Source organism: Mus caroli, unplaced genomic scaffold, assembly GCF_978045245.1.
Source record: "Mus caroli unplaced genomic scaffold, Mus_caroli_1 scaffold_4, whole genome shotgun sequence".
Taxonomy (NCBI): domain Eukaryota; kingdom Metazoa; phylum Chordata; class Mammalia; order Rodentia; family Muridae; genus Mus; species Mus caroli.
Genome location: NW_028227259.1, coordinates 13,312,871 through 13,334,560, shown reverse-complemented (window position 1 = coordinate 13,334,560; position 21,690 = coordinate 13,312,871). Strand labels below are relative to the sequence as shown.

The 21,690-nt window shown below is 36.3% G+C and overlaps 1 protein-coding gene across 2 annotated transcripts in view; it reads left to right on the top strand.

The window, feature by feature from the left end:
* Window positions 1–265: 265 nt before the first annotated feature.
* The window catches only part of Hgf (hepatocyte growth factor), a 71,037-nt gene continuing 49,612 nt past the window's right edge, over window positions 266–21,690 (top strand). Inside the window, exons 1-5 of one of the 2 annotated variants that reach the window (XM_021162278.3) lie at window positions 266–531; window positions 7,424–7,589; window positions 11,265–11,377; window positions 13,044–13,158; window positions 17,912–18,039. In XM_021162278.3, coding sequence (XP_021017937.1) covers window positions 441–531; window positions 7,424–7,589; window positions 11,265–11,377; window positions 13,044–13,158; window positions 17,912–18,039 — 613 coding nt within the window. In that variant the 5' untranslated portion in view covers window positions 266–440. Of the gene's footprint in view, window positions 532–7,423; window positions 7,590–11,264; window positions 11,378–13,043; window positions 13,159–17,896; window positions 18,040–21,690 lie in introns of both variants that reach the window. The other variant, XM_021162276.3, reaches the window with a different exon arrangement.

Below are 21,690 nucleotides of genomic sequence, written 5' to 3'. Positions count from 1 at the left end.
TCCTGTTCAAACGGGGCGAATTGGTGTTCTGCCTGTGCCTTGACTTAGCGATTGGGCTGAGCCTTGCTCCTCCCTTCCCTACTCGGATAGGAGCCACAAGGATCTGGAGCTCAAGCTTCCAAATTGCAGCTGGCCTCGGGCCAGGTGACCTTTGCTTTGTAAGTTTCTTTCTGGGAGGGGGAGTGTGTGGAGGGGAGAGCTGGGATCTGTTGCTTGTTGGGGGGGGGGGGTTGAGGAAAGGAAGGGGCTGGAAGAGAGTAAAGGGCTGTTGTTAAACAGTTTCTTACCGTAAGAGGGAGTTCAGACCTAGATCTTTCCAGTTAATCACACAACAAACTTAGCTCATCGCAATAAAAGCAGCTCAGAACCGACCGGTTTGCAACAGGATTCTTTCAGCCCGGCATCTCCTGCAGAGGGATCAGTCTGCTCGAACTGCAAGCATGATGTGGGGGACCAAACTTCTGCCGGTCCTGTTGCTGCAGCATGTTCTCCTGCACCTCCTCCTGCTTCATGTCGCCATCCCCTATGCAGGTAAGTTTACTTCTGTTTCATGGAGATTGGGGTTGCTTTAAGTCTCCTTCTGACCTTGCTCTTTCCTTCCAAGAAGCTCTCTGCCCTATTTCCAGCATCCTTTCTTAATTCCATGTGTGGTGTGGGCTTCCAAACCTCTCATTATGCTTTCTTTTGACATTCCTTTTCTGTTTGAAAAACATTTAAAATAATTAAAATCTCTCAGTGATACCCCCACCCCCCACCAGGCCCCACCTCATTTAGCTAAACAGTCCAAAATTATGGGATAGGAATGAAGTGCTAACACTGGCTGGAACTTTGCTGGTTTGGCCAAGTTTAAAAACGAAGACAGATTCTGAATTGAAGAGAGGAGAGTGATGGTCAGTCTAACCAGGGACTCATGATTTCCCCAAAGGCGAATTTTCTGTAAGTGTCCATCCAATCAACCTTCAGGTCCAAAATTTGACATTATGCAGGTCTTCATTTGGAGGAGACAGATTAAAGCTCTGAGTACATGCATGTTATAAAAATGAAACAGAAAGCTTTCCTTCCAAGCTCCCCTTCTGGGGGTGGGGGTGGGGGTGGGGGATGTAAGGATGATCTCTCTTGATGCTGCAGTGCAGAGAGGAACACTTATGTGATTTGGATCGATGCAGCAGAATTGTCCCCCTGTCTTCCTGGGATTTGCAGATCGAGGAGGAGACTCTTGGACTTGTTCGGATTTCCTGGGCATTTAGAGATCTCATCTGCTGGTGTAGGAAGTTATCTCTTATTATCAAGAGTCGAGGAAACATCTGTATTTAGTTGTATTATTATTATTGTAGTGGCTGGCCTAGCTTGCCAATCTGAGAAGGCAGTGAACTTTGGGTAGACACGGAAATAAAGACTGTAATAAATGCCCAGCTAGCAGATAGGTGACCTTTTAAAACTGAGAAAATAAAGAAACAGCCTCATGATTTGAGATAAGTTAACTAGAATATTTATCACACCTCTGATCTAGTTAGTATCTGATACAATACAAGAAGTAGCTAGTGCTAACAAAAATATTGAACACACCTGTTTTTCTGCGCTGGGAAGTGATTCCTTGTAGAATAAAAGACACTTTGGAAAGGGTCCGTTGAAACCATGTAGGCAAAGATTCTTGAACAAGTGGAAAATAACTTAAAGATGTGTCAAATCAAGGTTGATATTTACTGTGGCTTATTTATGAGTGTTAGTCTAAGTTTTAATCTTGGTCCAGTTTGCTGGTTTTCCTTTTCAAAGATTAAAGAGCTATTCCATTGAAGTATGGTTACCTGAGCTGAGCTGAGCTAATGTAAGATTTCAGTTCGGAAAACCCAAACAGTAGATCGACCATAGACAATGTCTATTTATTTTTTGGCTTGCGTTACACAGTTTTGGCAGGAGATATACATTTGTAATTATATTTCACTTTGGCTAATGTTGAAATGACTGCGTTTCCTGAGTGTAGAGAGAGTGGCCTGAGAGTATGCTGGCAGGCCAGGGGAGGCCCATTGGGAATTACAGATAAATGTTATGAATAATTTCTGAAATGGATAATGCTAAAATTGTCATCAAAAGAGGGGCTGCATTTGCTGTGTTTGCAACCTTGTTTTAACAGTTTCCATGTTTTAAATAACTCCCATAAAAAGACAGGTAGCTTTCTTAGAATATGTAATGAGAGTGTGTTGTTTGAATTTTTGTTTAATATTGAACAATTTGTTGTTGTTATTCATATCTTCATATAGTAAAAGAATGCTCTGTTATGCTGACAGTCATGAATAGAAGGCATTAATTATATAAATACATTGTTACTTTTTTTCAGAAATATTTGGTGTGAACAAGCCCAACAGTTTTGATAGTTGATCTACTACATAGTGTTACTCTACATTCACTCACACTAAATGTTCTAAACAAATATTAAATACTCTGCTAAATAAAACTAAGCATTAAATGACTACCTGATGTAGATATAGGTCTTGAGGGATGCAAGGTTGAACAAACGCGAGAGCAACCTGCACATAGTGCTAAGGGAGAAGCTGGAAAGTAAAATTTCCTACTTCTGATAAGACCCGCAGTTTTTGATTTATTTGACACACGAAAACTGAGGTTTGAACATCTTAATTTTATCTTTGGTACTGAACTGAATTAGTTCAGTTAATTAAGGAACTGAATTGAAAGCTTTATATCCTAAGTGAATGAATTATGTAATTTTTCCCTTATACAGAAGCCAGCAACGCTGCACTCATCTTAAGCATAATTTTGAAAACTTGTTTGACTATGTGATAATAACTAACCAACATTATCAAGTAGCAAAACAAAACAAAATTTCAGTGTTAGAAAATGTCCATTACAGCATATTTGAGAGTTTGTAAGTTTAATGTCCAAGCCACAAAAGGCTAAGAGGTATGTGGTACCCAAGTCAAGTATGAGAAGAGTAGTCACAGCATGAGTGGCACTCTAGTCAAGAGATTGCACGTTGTCTGAAGTGCAGATGTATCAAAGTTCAAGAGAAGCCCCAAGAAGATCTACAGATAGCAAGTAAAGGCCACCTTTTAGGGCTGGTTTACTGGTCCCTAGGGTCAGTAGAGACTGTGGTAGGAAAAGTAAGATGGGAGAAAATGGTAGCACTGAATGCCATGCTAAACCAAGTGGTCTCTGTAGTGAATATTGCAGGCAGCAGCTGACTGTTTTCTAGAAGCAGGACACTAATAGTTCCACTTCAGGGTGGTTGCTTTCCTTGCTGTGTGGGAAAGAGTTGCAGGCAGAGAAGGAAAGAGGAGACACTGAACAGGATGGGGCATCTACAATAAGGAATTCCAGAAAAGGAAATAGAAAAGGGGAAGACTTCAAAGCTCACCATGATCAATTTATTCTATATAATATCCTAGAGAGAGAAATTATGTTGCTTCTTAGCTACCAGTTCTTGATGTAAATCTACCAAGTGTCCTCTGCCTCATTGTGTTCACTTACCATGAGGTTGGCTTCTCCTAGGGGGAGTGCTTTACTGTCAAAGGGTGAAGTCTGAATCCTAGATAATAACAGTAGAAACTGGAGCATCTTTTAGGGATCTTTGTCTTTAGGGGTTAAAAATCTCCAGTCACAAACCATTGCCTCCTCCCATCAATTACTCGTAGACTTTCATCTTAACATCTTGCCAGTTCAAACTGTTAATCACGAATCATGTGGGTAGTTTTTTCAGTTATGGGGAACCAGATTCCTGCTCTTTCCACACCGTGCAAATCCTTGCTTTGCATGAATTTCCTTTGAAGTCCATGGTTCTTCCACACAGAAGAAAATATATGAGGTACTGAGAGAAGTGAGTGTGAGGCCCAGGGACCAGAGGGAGAAATGTGTCTCTCTTCAACCACCTTGATATGTTTGACCCTGTTTTCTGTTTATAGCTTTTCACCAGAATCCTGATGGTCTCAGTTCTAAAATAGAGACTTCAGGTTCTTCAAGAAACATACTTCCAGAATGTTTTCCTAAGCTGGGAGAAGAGAAAGGAGCATAATTTAAAATATGGGATAGCTAGACAAATTTACAGTGCTTTCTTACCCTTTGATTTTATTTTAATATTCTTGTTTATAAACTTGAGCTAACAAACACATTAAAAATAGTTGACACAGATCTGACCCAAACATACTTCTGATTTTTTTCCTGCAAATTAAGATTTAATTTCTTAATTACAGTAAAGCAAGCATTGGCTGACACTGGCTGAAGAGATAGTGAAATCTATTTTCAGCAAAAGAGTCTTTTTCAGATGCTGACTTTGAATGACTTCTATTTTGATTTTTTTCTCTTATTGAAGAAGTAATTAGTTTTCTAGATACATGAATTAAATGATGTATAATAACTTTGAACGTTATAGTTTTGAGTCATTAGTTACTGGTCTAGTATACAGTACTGAGTTACAAGGGGAAGCTCACATGTCCCAGTGTGGGTGATTCTTCGTATCTGGTTGTGATTGGTCCATATTAGCTCTGAAGTGCTGGTGTTTCTACGTACTATGCAATAAAGGGAGATTAGGGATTTATTTAATTTTCTGAATGCTTTTTGATCTTTAGTCATGGAACACTTATTAGCAAGCAAGAGTAGCTTGTTTTATGAGGCAAACCCATACATTAACACATTTCAATAGGACAACTGAGGATCTGTGAAACTAATCAGAGCCAATAACTGCAGAGGCCTCTTTCCATGGCAACAGTTTTCACGCTCACTTTTATGGCTTTGACTGGAGGCTCTGTTTTGAACGATAATTACCTAAATGCCTTAGGAACTTAGTGTTTATCATTAATAATTTTGAAATTATTTTCATGTTCTTATTTTACACTTAGACACATACAAAAACATACATAAGACCAATGCCATATTCTTAGCTGGCAGAATGGCAGAATTCATCTATCTATCTATCTATCTATCTATCTATCTATCTATCTATCTATCTATCTATCTATCATCTCTCCATCCATCTATCCACCTATGTATATATGTAATATATATACATATATATGTATAAATTATATGTTTATACATATATATAGATTTTATATATTACCTATATTGTATAATAAGCATATATATGCAATTCATAAATGTGTTAATATTATATATATTATATACATACACACACACATATATAGTCAATTTTGGATAAAGTTGTTTTAAAAATAGATTTTTCTCAATGTATGCTCCTATCACAGAAAATATTTAAATTTATAAGAAATTTTCATACGGTGAAACATTTAGGAGTGCCAAGGAAGTCGTGAGATAAGGTCACAGAAAGAGAAACTCATGAGAGAAATTTATATCCTGCTTTAACAAGATTTTGTGACAGTCATGCCAATCTTCAAAATATGCTTTCCTCTGTTGTAAGAATAACAAGTTACATCAGAAGTTAAGTGATGAAACTTTAAAAATAATACCAAAATTCTAAGAAAAGTCTATTTTATTTCAATTTCTAATTGTATATTCAATAGTTATTTAAGATTATAGTTCAAATAATTCTACTTAATTTAACCTTTTACAAACCTTTACAAATTAAATTTGTAATTTTTTTACAAACCTTTTTTACAAACCTTTTACAAATTAAACAATTGATACCTTGAGATTTCATGTAATTAAACAAAGTCATTTGGCAAGTCAGTATAAATGCCATTTTAATATGACTTTCAATGATATGGAAAAATTTGGACCCCACTCTTTTTAATATACTACAAATAACATTTAAGGACATATTACAAACTATTAACAACATACCTTGAATAAGATTAAATAACATAAATAACATAGATTAGTTGGTTAAACTATGTCAAGTTGGTTAAACTATATGTCAAGTTTTTTTAAAAAGTATAATCTCTTACATCATAAGAGTCGTATCTTATAGGCCAAGGAAAGGCATCACTACAGGGATTAGTACCAGGCTTTTGGAGAATGTGTTCTGAAGTTTTGCAAAGAAATAGGAATTTAAAATGTTGTGTGTTTTCTCTCTTTTATTGTGACTTCAGGTTAGGATAGACGTTAATGAGTAGCATCTGCATGCCTAGTAAACTAACTGGAGCCAGTGGTGCCTGGCAACCAGAGTACAATGCCATTCTTGGTACGTACTCCATTCTGGTAGCCATGTTTCCCACTTTTCTGCACAGAGAGCTGCCTTCTCTTTTCTTGACACATTTCACCACATTTAAAGACCAGGAATGTATTTCCTGCTGTGGCATCCAAGCTTCTTTTCAGCTGATAGCTCTGAAGCAAATCTTCAGGAAATGTTTATAAATCACATTTTCACATACATTCTTAGCAATTCTTAGATACAAGATGACATTGCAAGTGGTGCTGAGTGTTAGCTCCAAAGCTGGGTCTCTGTCTTTCCAACCTGAGCTCACTGGAGTGGTTAATTAATTTCTCCCTATGTCTTTAGTTACCTCTGGATGAAAATGAATGTATTAAACTGCCATCGTGACAAGAGCCATTATACCAACTGACATGTAGATGTGTGGCTCCATACTTGTTATACAATAGCTGCAGTCTAATAGATAATTGATCATTAGGACTTTGAATAGAATTATATTGGGGTGCCTTTAGGAAATTGAGAATAAATGAACATGTTCTTGTTACTTTCAAATTATACATAAATTGAAAAACTTTAGGCTTGTTGTTTCTGTTTTGTGGTTTTATAGTAAGTTTCATGCTACCTAGGTTCTTGTCCATTCATGGAGAAAAATGGCATTGCTACATTAAAGAATAAAGCTTTACATACATTTGATTTACAATGTTTAGCTTGATCGCAACACAGTTTTGTGAAACAGAGAAATAGTGTCCCAAACACTGAATAAACTTTTGTACAAAAATAAGAGGAAAGGAACTAAAATATGTATAGTGTGTTACATTTAAAGAGCAATCCAGAAGAGCTTTAAATGATAAGTTTTGCACTTGTCTTTGGATAGAGTTACCTAGTTAGCACTGTAACTTGCATAAGAAACCACTGTGGGAAATGAATAGTTTAATTACAAAGCGTCGCATGCTATGCTTCTGGCACTGATACTTGATTCTATGTTGTCTGGAGAACATAATTTCTTTAGGGTGATCCTTGTCCTAATTTAAAAATAATTATTCTTTAGGGTTATTTATTCTTTGGGGCTGAACCTTGTCCTAATTATTCAATACATCCTTCATTTGGAAAGACATAGATTAATGAATTTACATAGCAACTATCTGTATTTACATAATTGTAATGCTCATCTCTCTTGCTCTTATACATCCTCACCCATATCTACCCTAACCCCTGCATAGGTATATTGTGTTGTCCTATGTCCTATAAAATCATTATCTTAAAGATTCTCCTTAAGGAATTTTCTCCTTTGTAATCATTAAAAACATTTCTTTCACATTGATTCTTTAATTTTTGTATTGATAGAAGGACAGAAGAAAAGAAGAAATACACTTCATGAATTCAAAAAGTCAGCAAAAACTACTCTTACCAAGGAAGACCCATTACTGAAGATTAAAACCAAAAAAGTGAACTCTGCCGATGAGTGTGCCAACAGGTGTATCAGGAACAGGGGCTTTACCTTCACTTGCAAGTAAGTCACTTCGCTGTACTTATCGAATACTTTTCAAATAAAGTAAGTATGTAATAGACACACTTTCTCTTCCTTTTTGGTAGTCAACACAACCAGTCCTTTAAAATAAATTTGAGTCTAGCTTTAACTCATTAGAACAGAGACAGAACTCTCAGCTGATGTAAACATTGAGTGAGTATGGAAGGCTCTGAAAACTGTCTTCCAAAGTACACAGTCACTTTGGCTATAGATTTGGAATAATTAGCATTGAACTAAAATCAAATGGGATTGACTTTCATCTTTATTATTATTATTATTATTATTATTATAAAAAAATATTGTGTCTTTTGTTTCCTTCTGTAGCAGAGCAGTGCAAGTGTTTTCTGGATAGGAACTGGGCAGCAGCCAAAAGCTACTGCAACTTACATCATCTCTGTAGGGATTTCAATAAAAGGTGTTGAGAGAATTATATAAAAACCTAGAGTGACTGGTGTCAGCAGCAGAGACTGCTTCAAAGAGGTTAGGGAACAATGATGGGAAAGGCTTGTTGGGAAGTGATGGAGCCATTGAGAGGTTCCAGTGGCTTCAGGAAGTGAAGTTCTTATCATTTGATAGCTCCCCTTATTACCTTGCCATTGATCTAAAAGCTTTCAAGTTTGAAAGAGCAAGGTGAAAATTTCTTCCTAGTGTTCTTCCAAATAGCCATAAGAACGTATGTGTCCTGAACAAGGTATGGTGATGAATCCTATAATGTCAAAAACAGTAGGCAAATCAGTAGGAGTTCAAGATTAGCCTGGATTACAGAGCCCCCACCCCCAACACCATCCATATTTATTCTTGGTTTATTTTCTATTTTCTTTTGTCCCTTAAAAATAACATCGTGTAGATGGGTGCTGGAGAGATGGTTTGATGGGTGCTGGAGAGCTGGTTTGATGGTTAAGAGCACTTGATGATCTTGCAGAGAAATGAATTGGTTCCCACATCAGGGACCTCATCACCACCTGTAATTAGTTCCAGAGTATCTGATGTCCTCTTTTGGCTTGCAGAGGCATCTGTGCACGTGCTCTTACATATACTCTTGTGATAATAAATTCAGTGTTAACAAAAGATTATGTGGCTGAGATATATCAGAGTGTTGGGTGTTTTCTTAGAATGTATGAGGCCCTAGATTTTAGTATTAAAATGAGCTTTTTTGTAATAATTTTATTAGTGTTTGATTTTTGTGTATTCAATTTTCACAGTGGCTTTTTATGAGGATATAGAATTCAGTGATTTCGTGGGGAGAGATTCCCATCTAGTCTTCCTGTCTCAAAGAAATGAGGATTATGGGTTTGTAGGGAAGGACATGGTCACAGAAGGTCTTCAGAAGGCTTAGACGGAAGAAAGACTATCTCGTTTCTATTTTTAAATCCAAACTATCCCTCTCAGGAAGACATTTTCTGGCAATGGTAGTGGGAATTGGATTTGTAAGCTTATCCCTAGGATAATTGTATTTCATTCTGAATTTTGCGTAAAAGTCTTGAGATTGGCAAAAATAAAACAGGAAAGATTACTCTCAATCACCATTGGAGCTGTGTAAATTTATGGAGAGGTTCTGTTGGCAACTGGGTTGAAGTTGAGACTTCCCTCCTCTGAGTTTAAGGGTAAAGGGAAAGCAACAGGAGAAGTACAGTTCATTATGGATTTCAGATGCTGAGCTTAAAAATTAGGCTAAGGTAAATTTAGAGAAAAACTGTACACAGGGAATGTCATGGTACTACACACTTCATATAGAAGTGTAAATAATTTGGAAAAATACATTTTTCTTGAAAGACTATGCTCTTATATTGTGAAGAAAGTAAAAATTCCATAGTCTGGAAATTGGGCCCACTTTTGTGGTTGAAATTACTTAAAAAACATAAAGTACTTTGGGACATTTGTCAGTTTGTTTTGGAGAATACTTACAGGGATGGTGGGGACAATGCACATTGACATCTTCCATGAGAACATATATTACAAGCATATTGTTTAATGATAATAGCTTTTGAAATAAAATGTGTGTTCAGAGAAGCTTATTTAGGAAACATTGACTTAGGGAACATAGCATCCTTATGGTTGGATTCCCATCCTTTTTATTAACTTTCACATTCTATGACTTACCAAACAAGGGTATCATATAGTATGCGACAGTTTCAGATTTTTCTTTCCTAAGACACTTTTTTGTTTGTTTGTTTGTTTTGTTTTTTCGAGTCAGGGTTTCTCTGTATAGCTCTGGCTGTCCTGGAACTCACTTTGTAGACCAGGCTGGCCTTGAACTCACAAATCCGCTTGCTTCTGTCTCCCGAGTGTTGGGATTAAAGGCATGCGCCACCATGCCTGGCTCCTAAGATACTTTTTAGGGGTGGCAATTTGCCTAATATTTTTTTTTCTTGAAATTTTCTTCTGTGTTTACAATGTATCTTGGTTATATTGAGTTCCAGGACTTCCAGCTCTTCTCAGGGCCCCTAGGCATCTTCCTGCCAAATTAATTTCATTAAAAAATAAAACCCACTGAGGTCAATTAGTGGTATGGGCATGGCTGTGGAAGCATGGTCAATCTATGAGTGACCACACTCCTAAAAGGAAAATGAACCTTTCTCCCTTGTCAGCCATCAACTGGCGATAGTGCCTCAGGTAAGGGCACAGCATCAGGAGTGATCATTCCATGCTGGACTTGTCAACTGGCTTGGTCTTGTGTAGGCAGGAGCAGGAGCTGCTGTGAATTCCTGTGTGGACAAGCCAGGTTGTGTCCGGGGACAGCATTTCACATTCCTCCTCCTCAGCCTGCTCCTCTTACCTTCCCCCCTCCTTTTCCATGATGTTTTTTGAGCCTTGTTGGGAGGGTGGCCAGGTTCCTGCAGTTCCTTATTCTCTATCCTTTTGAGTCTGTGCGTGGACCACTGTCTGCTTCTCTAAGAAGCTTCTCCGGCTGAGAGTGAGAGCACCACAGAGCTATCTGTGTCTGGAGCCTGGGTGCTCATCCTAATGAGTAGTAAGGAATATCGTTGCAGCTATTTTATTTTATGGTGGTATCTAAGTCCTTATCCATGCTAGGAAGTTTCTCCCATTGTCACATATTCCTAGCCATTTTACATTTTGTTTTGAGGCAGTGTCTTGCAAAGTTGCTCATGTCTGTCTTGAACTTACTCTGTAGCCTATACAGGCCTTGAATACATTTCTCCAATCTCAGCATCCCCATAGTGGGGATTACAGGAGTACATCACCAGACCCAGAAGATATTTCATTTTAGAATATATTTGTATGCTTAAAAACTTTGTAAGCTACTTATGATAACTCAACTAAATCATTTGCATATAAATACAAACAATCTTCCAACTAACTGGGAACCTTAAAAAATTATAAAAGCCTTTAGAAAGAATCTAGGTGACTGTTATATGTAATTATTTACCTGTTGAAACCTTTATTTTTTCTACAAGTCATTAAGATTAATGTCAAAACTTCCCACAGAGTCTTGATCTAGTTTTCTAATCTTTACCTACAAAACCTTTCATTTGTCTTTCTTTGCTCCTTTGAAATACACAGACACACACACACCTCACTGTATTTTCATATGTAATAATGCCACATTCTATATGTCTTCCTTGGCAAACAATGTACTCATCTAAAAAAACTGTTAGGTTATTATATTCCTTATTTTCATTCAGCTCTCTTTTTCAGGGCCTTCGTTTTTGATAAGTCAAAAAAACGATGCTACTGGTATCCTTTCAATAGCATGTCAAGTGGAGTGAAAAAAGGGTTTGGCCATGAATTTGACCTCTATGAAAACAAAGGTAACTGCCTTCTTCCTAAAATTCAATAAAGAAATGAGGGATAAAATATTCTTGGCACTCCTTGCCACCCAGGTCTTTGCTGTGGATGTTTTGGTCAGATTCTTATTTGTGCCACAGTCATTGAATAAGACTGAGGAGACTGGAGCCTTGACAATAAGATGACTGTCAGTGCACAACTTAGAGAAAGGGTGTGCTTTCTGGAATTCCCTTCAATTAGTTCCCTCTCCCTCATCAGCTTGTCTTTTGTGCATGTTCTTCATATTATAACATGTCATTTAGGCTATTAAATCAGGGTACCTCATAATGTGGCAAACTGTAGGATTAAGATAGGATTTTAGGTTATAATGACTTGGTATAGCTCACGTCATAATGGTGGTTGATAACAGAGCATGGACATTTGGAGGGAATAAGTTAAATTCATATAAACATGCTTAAAAACTGGTTTGCATGATGAGTTGGAATTGTTAATTTATCAGTTACATGGTGTCATATTATATATGAATGATTTGGTATATGAAGTATTTATATAGTTTAAAGCAAAACTATATTAATGAGACAATTATAGAATAGTAAATACACATTTTATAAATTAAATATTTTACCATGTGAAATAGCAATTATGAATTGAACTTAAGACAATAACCCTTTCTTATTTGTTTTCTTACAAGAGCCTATTATTTCCCATTGAATTAGAATATAGATGCCAAATATAGACATTTTTATGCCAATTGCATGGATATTTAAATAGAAGCTAATAGTAGAAAATAGGAAAATTTTACATATCTGAACAATCCCACATATTTGAAGTCATTAGTCTAATTAGTGACCAATCATGAGTCCTTTTTACTTCAGTCTTCTTGTTGGCTAGCTGCATATCCTATTGTCTGGTAGCTAACATTCCCCTGGTTAGAATTTAGTTACTTTAGAAACTGAGCTGTTAATAAAAAAATAAAAATAGGGGGAATAATAGTCCAATGTAGTTATACTACACACACACACACACACAAACACACACACACACACACACACAGAGACAGACAGAGAGAGAGAGAGAGAGAGAGAGAGAGAGAGAGAGAGAGAGAGAGAGAGAGAGAGAGACAGTGAGACAGAAAGAGACAGAGAGACAGAGAGACATAGAAGATAGAGGCAGACAGAGACAGGGAGATAGAGATATATTGAGAAAAAGAGAGGGAGACAGAGAGACACACACAGAGAATAAAAGAACAAAAGAAAACACACCCACACAATTTTACTGAGCTAGATAAGACAAATCAGTCTTATTTTTTTTATTTCAGAGTTTAAAATAGATTTTAAAAGTTACTTCCATTTTGTTTTTAATATTTTCTTGGGTTTATTTATTCAATCAAGTCACCATGGCTTACCCATAGCTTAATCCAAGTTAAGGATGAAGAATAACCTAAAGTTAGATTGTATCATGTATTCAAAATAAGAATTTATGTCTATTTGATGTGTTTGTTTTGTATTATTCTGAAATGTGTTATGTTAAAAATACTAGGAGAAGCTTTAAGCCAAAACTTTCAGTGTTATTGGAAACCGTTTACACGAGTTAATGACTTACAGGCTTAAGTGGATTCTTATTTTTCTTCTCCACTAAGAACAGCATGTGTTTCACATAGTTCTAACATTTTTCTCTGTTATTCAATAGACTATATTAGAAACTGCATCATTGGTAAAGGAGGCAGCTATAAAGGGACGGTATCCATCACTAAGAGTGGCATCAAATGCCAGCCTTGGAATTCCATGATCCCCCATGAACACAGGTAAGAACAGCATGAAGAAAAGAGGGTCAGTCAACCTTACCTGTCTGCATGTGAACAGGCACGCACTTGTTCTCTAGGATAGCACTGAGCCATCACCACTTAGTCAATACTGCTGAATTACACAAGGCCAAAACTTGCATCAATTCAGGATTGATTGGTACAAGCAGATTTAAAAAAATATTATTTATATCTGGTCTAACATTTTTAATCTCAATGTCTCAACTTGTAAATGTTATTGGAAATGATTGCCTTTGAGAGGGTACTATGACTTCATAGGGAAGTGACAGACCTGTGATCTCACAAAGGGTGTTTTTAAACCTTGGTAGATCTCAGCTTTGGCTGCGTGTTAAAATGGCCCAATGCAAATCTTGGAACGTCCTACTACCCAAGATACAAACAGACCAATGAAATGAGAACCTCCAAAGTAGGGGTTGGGATAAGGCTCCAGGATATCTGGGGCTCCTTGATTCCTTCAAAAGTGCCAGTAAAGCTGAGACTCACTAGTCCGAACTCTTTTAACCCAGGCTGACCAGTGGTCTCATCTTTATTCTAACCTGTTGCCTAAAGTTTTGAGAAATACTTTTTTCTTGGACACTAGAAAAATAGAGTACTTGAAGATCAAAAAAGACAATATCCATAGGCTTATGATATTTAAAACATCATGGAGAAAATCATAAACATTTTATAAGCACTAGCGAAATAAATGTGTCCATGGTCTCCAGATCTACTTTCCTAAATTTTAGTAAGAACTCAAATACTTAAAAAAAAAAAACTTTACCTGGTTATAAGCTTGATTAGAAGGTTTAGTTTACCATGTTCAAGGATGGAGTAGACAGTTAACTGGACTAGTTCATGCATTCCTTAAACAAATAGCACATTGGATAGTTTTATGTTCTTAGCTCTGGGTCATGACAGTGATGGTAAGGGGCATTAACTGAGTACACATCTGGTGAGTCTCACACATCCAGTGTGTGTAGCAACCTTTCGTCATGAGATTGTGCCTCTATCCATAATATACATGCTGTGATATTGTCTGTAATAGAAAAAGATGATATTCATTCCTTTCTACTTTTGAAAAGCATATATTTGCAAAATGATCGATTTTGTTTTAGCAAGCAGATATTAATTAACCGACTGACTCATGTATAAATAAAAGCTAAGTTCTTTCATGCTGCAATGAAACCTTTGGCCTTTACCTCACGGAACCTAGCTAGTGACCATCCAAGTTGGTGAGTTCTGTAGTATTTCAGTAATAGGAAGCAACATGTTTCCAATTTGTTACAACAGTTTTAAATAATACCTCTGAAACATGGAATTATATCTAGCTTAGAACACAAATAATACAGCTAGTTTTGTTCTCCCTTAGGGGTGTGCATACTGAAGTAAACCCACTGGTTTCATAGGTAGACGTAAATTTTCATAAACAAAGGAATACCACCAAAATGAATCCTCCCTTAGAGCAGGAGAGTGTGCTGGACTCCCTAGCAGAGGTTTCATTTCAATCCAAATTCTCTACCAGATTATTAGTAAATGTGAAGTCAATCTCCCTGGGAACTAGCTTTCCTATCCAATCAGGTATTTTGCCAAAGGAACATTTTCTTGTAACTTAGAAGTATACAGTGGAGGGTATCTTGTATGTTATTCAAATACATTTTTATTTAATGAGAGCAGTATTTAATTTTCATCAATTAGCAGTTATATTAGCATAGCTAGCTTCATAACAGTTTAACTCTTTTAAATTAGGTGCTAACTAAAGATTAATTTTATGGGCAATGGAAAAAGAAACATGTTTTTGTCTAGCAGAGTGATTTATTGTTGACTGTCTAAATAGAAATATTTTATAAATGGCTTAATGGAAAGATGATGATAGATGTTGAAATTAGTATAAAGCTTAACAGAAAAATCAGGTGACCTGATACCTGCATCTATATCCTTCACTGGCCTCCTAGCATTCATTAGTGAAGCAGATGATAGAATAGATCAAGTTTCCTACGAATACAGTTTATATTAAAATAGAGAAAAAAGGAGGGGGGAACACCCAGAAGATCTAGTTTATGGTTTAGAATATATTTGGATATAACCCAGTTTTAAGTATTTTTTTCACTTATCTCTCTTAAAGTTTGCTAACAGCAAGGACAGAGATAAAAATAGCATCTGTGTGAATAACAGCTCAGTGCAGGCCCCACAGCCTTGCACAAACCCTTTGCGTAACACATTCTCAAAACATTTGTCTCATGAGCACCTAAGTGGAAGAGTGAGCGAGGCTTCTTACCCTGGCTGAGCATGGGACATTGAAGATAATCAGACTGAGCACCTTGCATATAAAAGAAAGGCAGCTGGTTTGAGGGAAAGGTAAAAAAAAAAAAAAAAAAAAAAAAAAAACCACATAATGAGATGAGAAGCTGTTTAGCCTCCTTTTCCTAAGGAGGGATTTGATGGGAATTGATTCATAATTAGAAAAAGCAATCATATCTCTTCTCTTCATTTTCTGATTTCACCTCCAGTGAGAATTTATTTATTTTTCTTCTTTTGGTTATTTTTGGTTTAAATTTCTGTTTTTATTCTCTGATTCTTCCTAGCTATATATTTTTTTAAAACAAAACAAAACAAAACAAAACAAAACAAAACAAAACAACAAAAAAAAGAGGAACAAAAAACTATGGCATTGCTTTTTCACAACATATTTTTTTTTTCTACTCTAAGTCTCACATGTAAATCCTACCTCCATCCCTCACTCTCTGGAACAATAGTCCTTTAAAACTCTAGATAGTGAATAAATATATATTAAACATGATCTTAGTCACTATTTTATTTTTATTTTACTGGACAATTTCTTCTTATGATTTGAAAGTTTTTTCCTTTTATTGAAAAGAGATGCTTATTCTCACACATTATATTCTGATTAAGCTTTCCCCCTCCTCTCAGTTCCTCCTCTTCTCCCCTCCATCCAGCTCCACACCCTGTCTCTCATTGGAAAACAAACAGGCTTCTACGAGATAATAATAATAAAAGTAACAAAATAAAATATAATAAAATAAAACAAAAATTATCACATCGGAGTTGGACAGGGAAAACCAACAGAAGGAACAGAGCCCAACAGAAGGCACACAAATCAGGGACCTACGTATTTGCACATTTGGGAATCCCATAAAACACTAAATTGGAAATATATATGTGGAGATCCTGGTGCAAATTGTTCAGGCCCAGTGCATGTGGCCTCAGTCTCTGAAATCACTAGTGTCTTAAATAAAATAATGTTAATAAATAGCTGTCTCGGGAAATTCATTCTCATATCAGCCAGGTGTTGTGTACATATGAGACAATGATTATTACTACTACTTTCTCTGAATAGTTAGTTACAACAGGATTTTCTTAAATAAGTTTGATTGATGAGTTATATCGTCAAATATGCAAAGCAAATGACAGATTAATTTCTGCTAGAGAAGTATCCTGTTACAATTTTATTATAACATTTGGAAAAGTGCCAAAAAAATGAAGTAAAATATATTTTAGGCAATAATACAAACACAAGATATATACACAAAATTCTAGAATGATATGCTACGGTGAAAAAAAGAAAAATGGCTTATCTTTTAAAAATTGATTCTTGTTACACCTCTCAAAATTATCATCTTAGCTTCTGTCAGTCACATGACCTAAGGTGAAAGACTTTCTTTCACCTTTTCTCTTGCTGTAGGATACTTCTGTGTCACAGAGTTATATTAGATTTTCAGATATTTTGGGTGTATTTATTAAGTTGATTTCAATACACCCAATGACATACACTTGTGTGCTAAAATTGAGAACACCAAATCTTAATCTCAGCCATCATCAAACATTTTTGAAGAAAACAAGCCATTTGTTTCTTTGTTATGCTAATAGCAATAGGTAGGCTGTGGTTGATTATAGTTAATGTGGTTGACATTTGTCAAGTGACACCTACTCATCATCCCCTAGTCCTTTTCAAAACAACCATACAAAGTCTAAGTTGTTACAAGCTCAGGGTTGTCCTAGTGAGCTAATGCTTTGGGGGCAGTTAAATTATGTGCTGTGGTCTCACAATTCATAATGGGAAAGAACTGAGAGTGGTTTTCAGACTTATTTTGTTCCTGAGTTCTTTAGTCATTTTATATCATAATTTTTTCCCAGTTGTGAATATTTATGTGTGTGTGTGAGGGGAGAGAAAAAGACACACACATGCATGCGCGCGCACACACACACACACACACACACACACACACACACACACACACGGAGACTGAGACAGAGACGAGACAGAGAGGTCCTCATGAGGAGCAGAGTATACAAGCATTAAATGTGACCCTGGATCAGCAGTGTAAGGGTGAGATCTGGGGAGCCAACTGCAGAGATGGCTCAGTGTTTCCTAGGCAGCCTTGTCTGAGCATGTGTTGATTGTGATTGGATTGTTGAACGAGTACTTTATAAAACACAATTGTATTTCAGGATATTTGGTATTGAGGAAATTCAGAGACTAGAAATTATTAATTTGACTTGGGATATAGAAGTAATCAGTGAGCTAATGCTTTGGAGGGCTTAAATTAAGGGCTGGGTAAATTAGAATAAAATTCAAGTATTTTAAGAATATTAGATAATCGAACTACAACTACATGAGATAGAAGAGTTTCTCTACTTTTGGGAAAAAGCAGCTAGTATAATTACTAGGTCAACACTAATGTTGCATGCTCTTATACTGTGATGATTATCATTTTAAAACTAGCTTTTTGCCTTCGAGCTATCGCGGTAAAGACCTACAGGAAAACTACTGTCGAAATCCTCGAGGGGAAGAAGGGGGACCCTGGTGTTTCACAAGCAATCCAGAGGTACGCTACGAAGTCTGTGACATTCCTCAGTGTTCAGAAGGTAAATGAACCTGACTATCACATGGGGTGCTACCCCGACGTGTAGAACTGTAACGTGTATTAAAGGCTAACAACTGTGAATCAGTTACGATGACTACGCTGTTCATTCAAGTGCAAGCATGGCTAGTTATGGGAGTGTTCTCACACATTGTGTCACAAATCTGTGGTCGGCAGATTCATGTAAGATTATAGAGCCAGTTACCAATGTGAATGTCACTTGCAGCTGGGGTCATGTTTCTGGGAAAAGAACTATGGGCCTGTACCTTAAGCAAGCCTACCTCTCATTCTGCCCTCATAGACCACCAGGGAGGCCCTGGAGTCTAGCCCAACCTTTTGGGGTCACGTATAAGATATCTTGCATATCATATATTTACATCACATTTGTAACTGTAGAAAATTACAGTTATAAACTTTAATAATTTTACGGTCAAGGATCCCCACAACATGAGGAACCACTGACCTAGATAAAATAAGTCATTTTGGTGCTACTCATTCAGCATCTGCCTCTGAAGAAATGCGATTAAATCAGCTCTGATGTGTCACAGCCCAGGTTGTATAGATTCAAGAGACAATATGTCAGGGTTCATTGAACTCAGCATTTCCCTGTGATTTTGGTGAAATGTGACTGCAACCAAGGGTGAGACATGATTGAAATACAGTACCATTTAAAATGATATCTGAGGAGATTAAGGCTTGGATCCCAAAGTGCCTGGAAAGCCAGCACCTGAGCCACGTTCTCACCTCTTGCACATTGTTTTCAGTGTGAAAGAGTTTTATATTTGCTTTTGCACTGGAAAACCGAAAAAAAACCAGCAAGCTGCTAGAGTGACCATTTTGGCATCGTATACAGTTTTATTTTTCTCAGTTATTTGGCGGTGGAATAAGCTGGGTTTTTCAGTTCTGTGGAAACTCCTATGATCTCACGAATTCACATGAAACACAGATTAAATTATTTTCAGATTTATTAGGGTGTTGAAGGACTTGGGGAAGGGAAGAGGCTTCTGCAACTCTGTCCAGTTTTACAATAGGAGATCATACCTGTTTATTAATCAAGTATTTTCTATATCCTCCATGAATATCCATTTCATATCATGTTTCTATTTATCTCCTAACAAGTAAAGGCATTGTTAGCTAATTATGGAGAAGCTGAATATGTTTGTCATTGGTTAAGTTAAATCCTTGACCTCATGTGCTGCAGATAGTTTGTCTCTGTAAATTCTTACTCTCCACTCCATGTCATATTCTGTTCCCTCCAACACCTTCATTGTTTTCTTTTCTTTTAAAAATAATAAACTTATTTGTGATAACATTATGAATAAGTCTGTTTTGTATGACTAAGTCTGTAATTCATATTTGTCTCAAAATTACACATGAAGAAAATATACCCCTACTTTCAGGGAAATCTCTACAATCATGATTTTCTGAGACTGAGAATCTTTGGCAAGTTTATTTATTGGTTTTGTTTGGTGCAAGAAAGTATTTCTGAGGGCAAGCAGCTTTTAAAAACTATACAGCACAACTCCTGCATTACCTTCACAGTTCTTCATGGGTTGTGATTTCAACGCTCCTCCTTTTTTTATGAAATACATTGACACTTATTCTCAGAGGTAATGTTTTAAAAAAAAATTCTAGAAAGAAGTGTTTTAAAACACTCCCATTTTTAGTTATCCTTAATAGAATGTATTTCCTTAAAATCCTTAATAATTTGAGGTCATGATACATTTTGTAGAGGAAAATATTGTTCATTAGTGTGAAAGACATGTGATACTATTGGTCATCCTGTCACTAAAAGTTGCAGATAAGCACAGAGTTCTGACAACAGGAGAATAAGCCTTTAGGAGAAATGAATAGATAACTGTCCCATGGGCTGCATTCCGGGCAACATGAGTTGAACGGTACAGCTTTAAATTTGATCTAAAATGAGCCAGGCTTTGTATGTATTTTAATGAAGGGAATTCAAAATAAGCAGCATTGTCAATACACCCATGAACAATAGGGATGTTACAAAGCATAAAAACAATATACATATGATGTGAATAGAATTAGGAGAAAGAACTCAAAATCCATTGCTTGGACAATATGATGAGTTGGCTGTCTCTGTTATTCAGTTCAATTTATTAATTATGAAGCAGCAAGTTAAAAGATCACCACATCATGAATGAGTTAGTAATTATCAAATAGCCTTATACATTTGAAAATAAGTAAAATCCCATGATAAAATTTTGTTTTGTCTTTTTTTAAAGAGGGACTTAGGCCTCTCAGAAGACGTGTTCATTTTCTTTACCACCAACAATGGGCTTGCCTTCTAAAACATAACATTATTTTCTTTCAAATTGTTCCTGTGTACTTTATCAATTTTTACCTAGATTTTAATGCCTAAGAAAATCTACTTTCCTAAAAACTATTACTTCATATACCTAGAAGTTTAGAATAGATCACAAAGTGCTGCCCTGAGTCAACAGCATCAGTATCTTCTGGGACCTTATCACTGATAACCTAGCCCAAACCTGCTTAACAAGGATTTGACCTTTAAAGGTGACTTTAATGCACGTTAAATATGGAAGCACATTGATCTACCACATCCACTCTGGAAAGTAGTCATGTTATATGGTCATTAATTTCATCTATGTAGTAATTTTTTCCTAATGCTATTAAAAATCTAAGTCTGAAAATATTTTATAATAATTCCCACAGAAATGCTTCCCAGAAAATAATTATATTCAATTTTATTAGCAGACATATTATTACAGACTGCAGAAACCAGTTATGAGTAGTATATTACAATGGAATTTGGACATTTGGGAGGCTTATGTATTATGTGAAACTAAACTTAGGTAATCTACTCTTTTTTTTTCTTTTTTTACTAAATACAAAGGAGCAAACGACAATAACAAATGCTGCACCATTTTCATTGAAAACATCAAACCTCACTTCCCCTTAAATAAATGGGGATCACTAAATACATTTATTCCATTCATATGGAAAACTGCATTGTGGTGAGGCATAGCCCATATGGAGCCCTTCAGTGTGAAAACAGCCATGGTTAGCCTGAACATCCTTCTTCAACTCTCACAACACCCTCATTTACAGTGCAGTTGCTTCGTGATTGTATCCTGGGCAATCTTCGTATCACATGAAAGGAACTGAACTGGTCCCTTGTCTTACTTCAGAAATTATCCTATATGAGAAGAAAGTAGATGAACCAATCCAATGTAGAAATCATATATTCTGGACAGTGAATAGTTAATGTCCTGTGACATTATAAAAGTAAACATTTCAAAAGAAAACATCATTCTCGAGTCACATACCAAAACATTCCCAATATTTATTAGGCAAGAATTCAGTGGATTAATTAATTATAACATTAATATCTTTCCTCACTTCAGAGAAAGTTAGATGATCAGTGCTCACGAGATACAAATGATGTGTGTGGGGAAGTTGGCCGGATTCGTAGGCGAGCCAAGCAGTGATTTATTCCGCAGGATGCTTGCTGTGCTACAAATCAACCTTCTGTTTGAGAAATCTCATTTGCAGCTAGTTGATGTGACTCTGTTCTCAGTGTGACTTGAGACCAGCCAGAGGTGAACAATTAATTAACCCACAGAATCATCAGTATGATCCTGCATAATTAGATCAGCTTATACATTTTTAA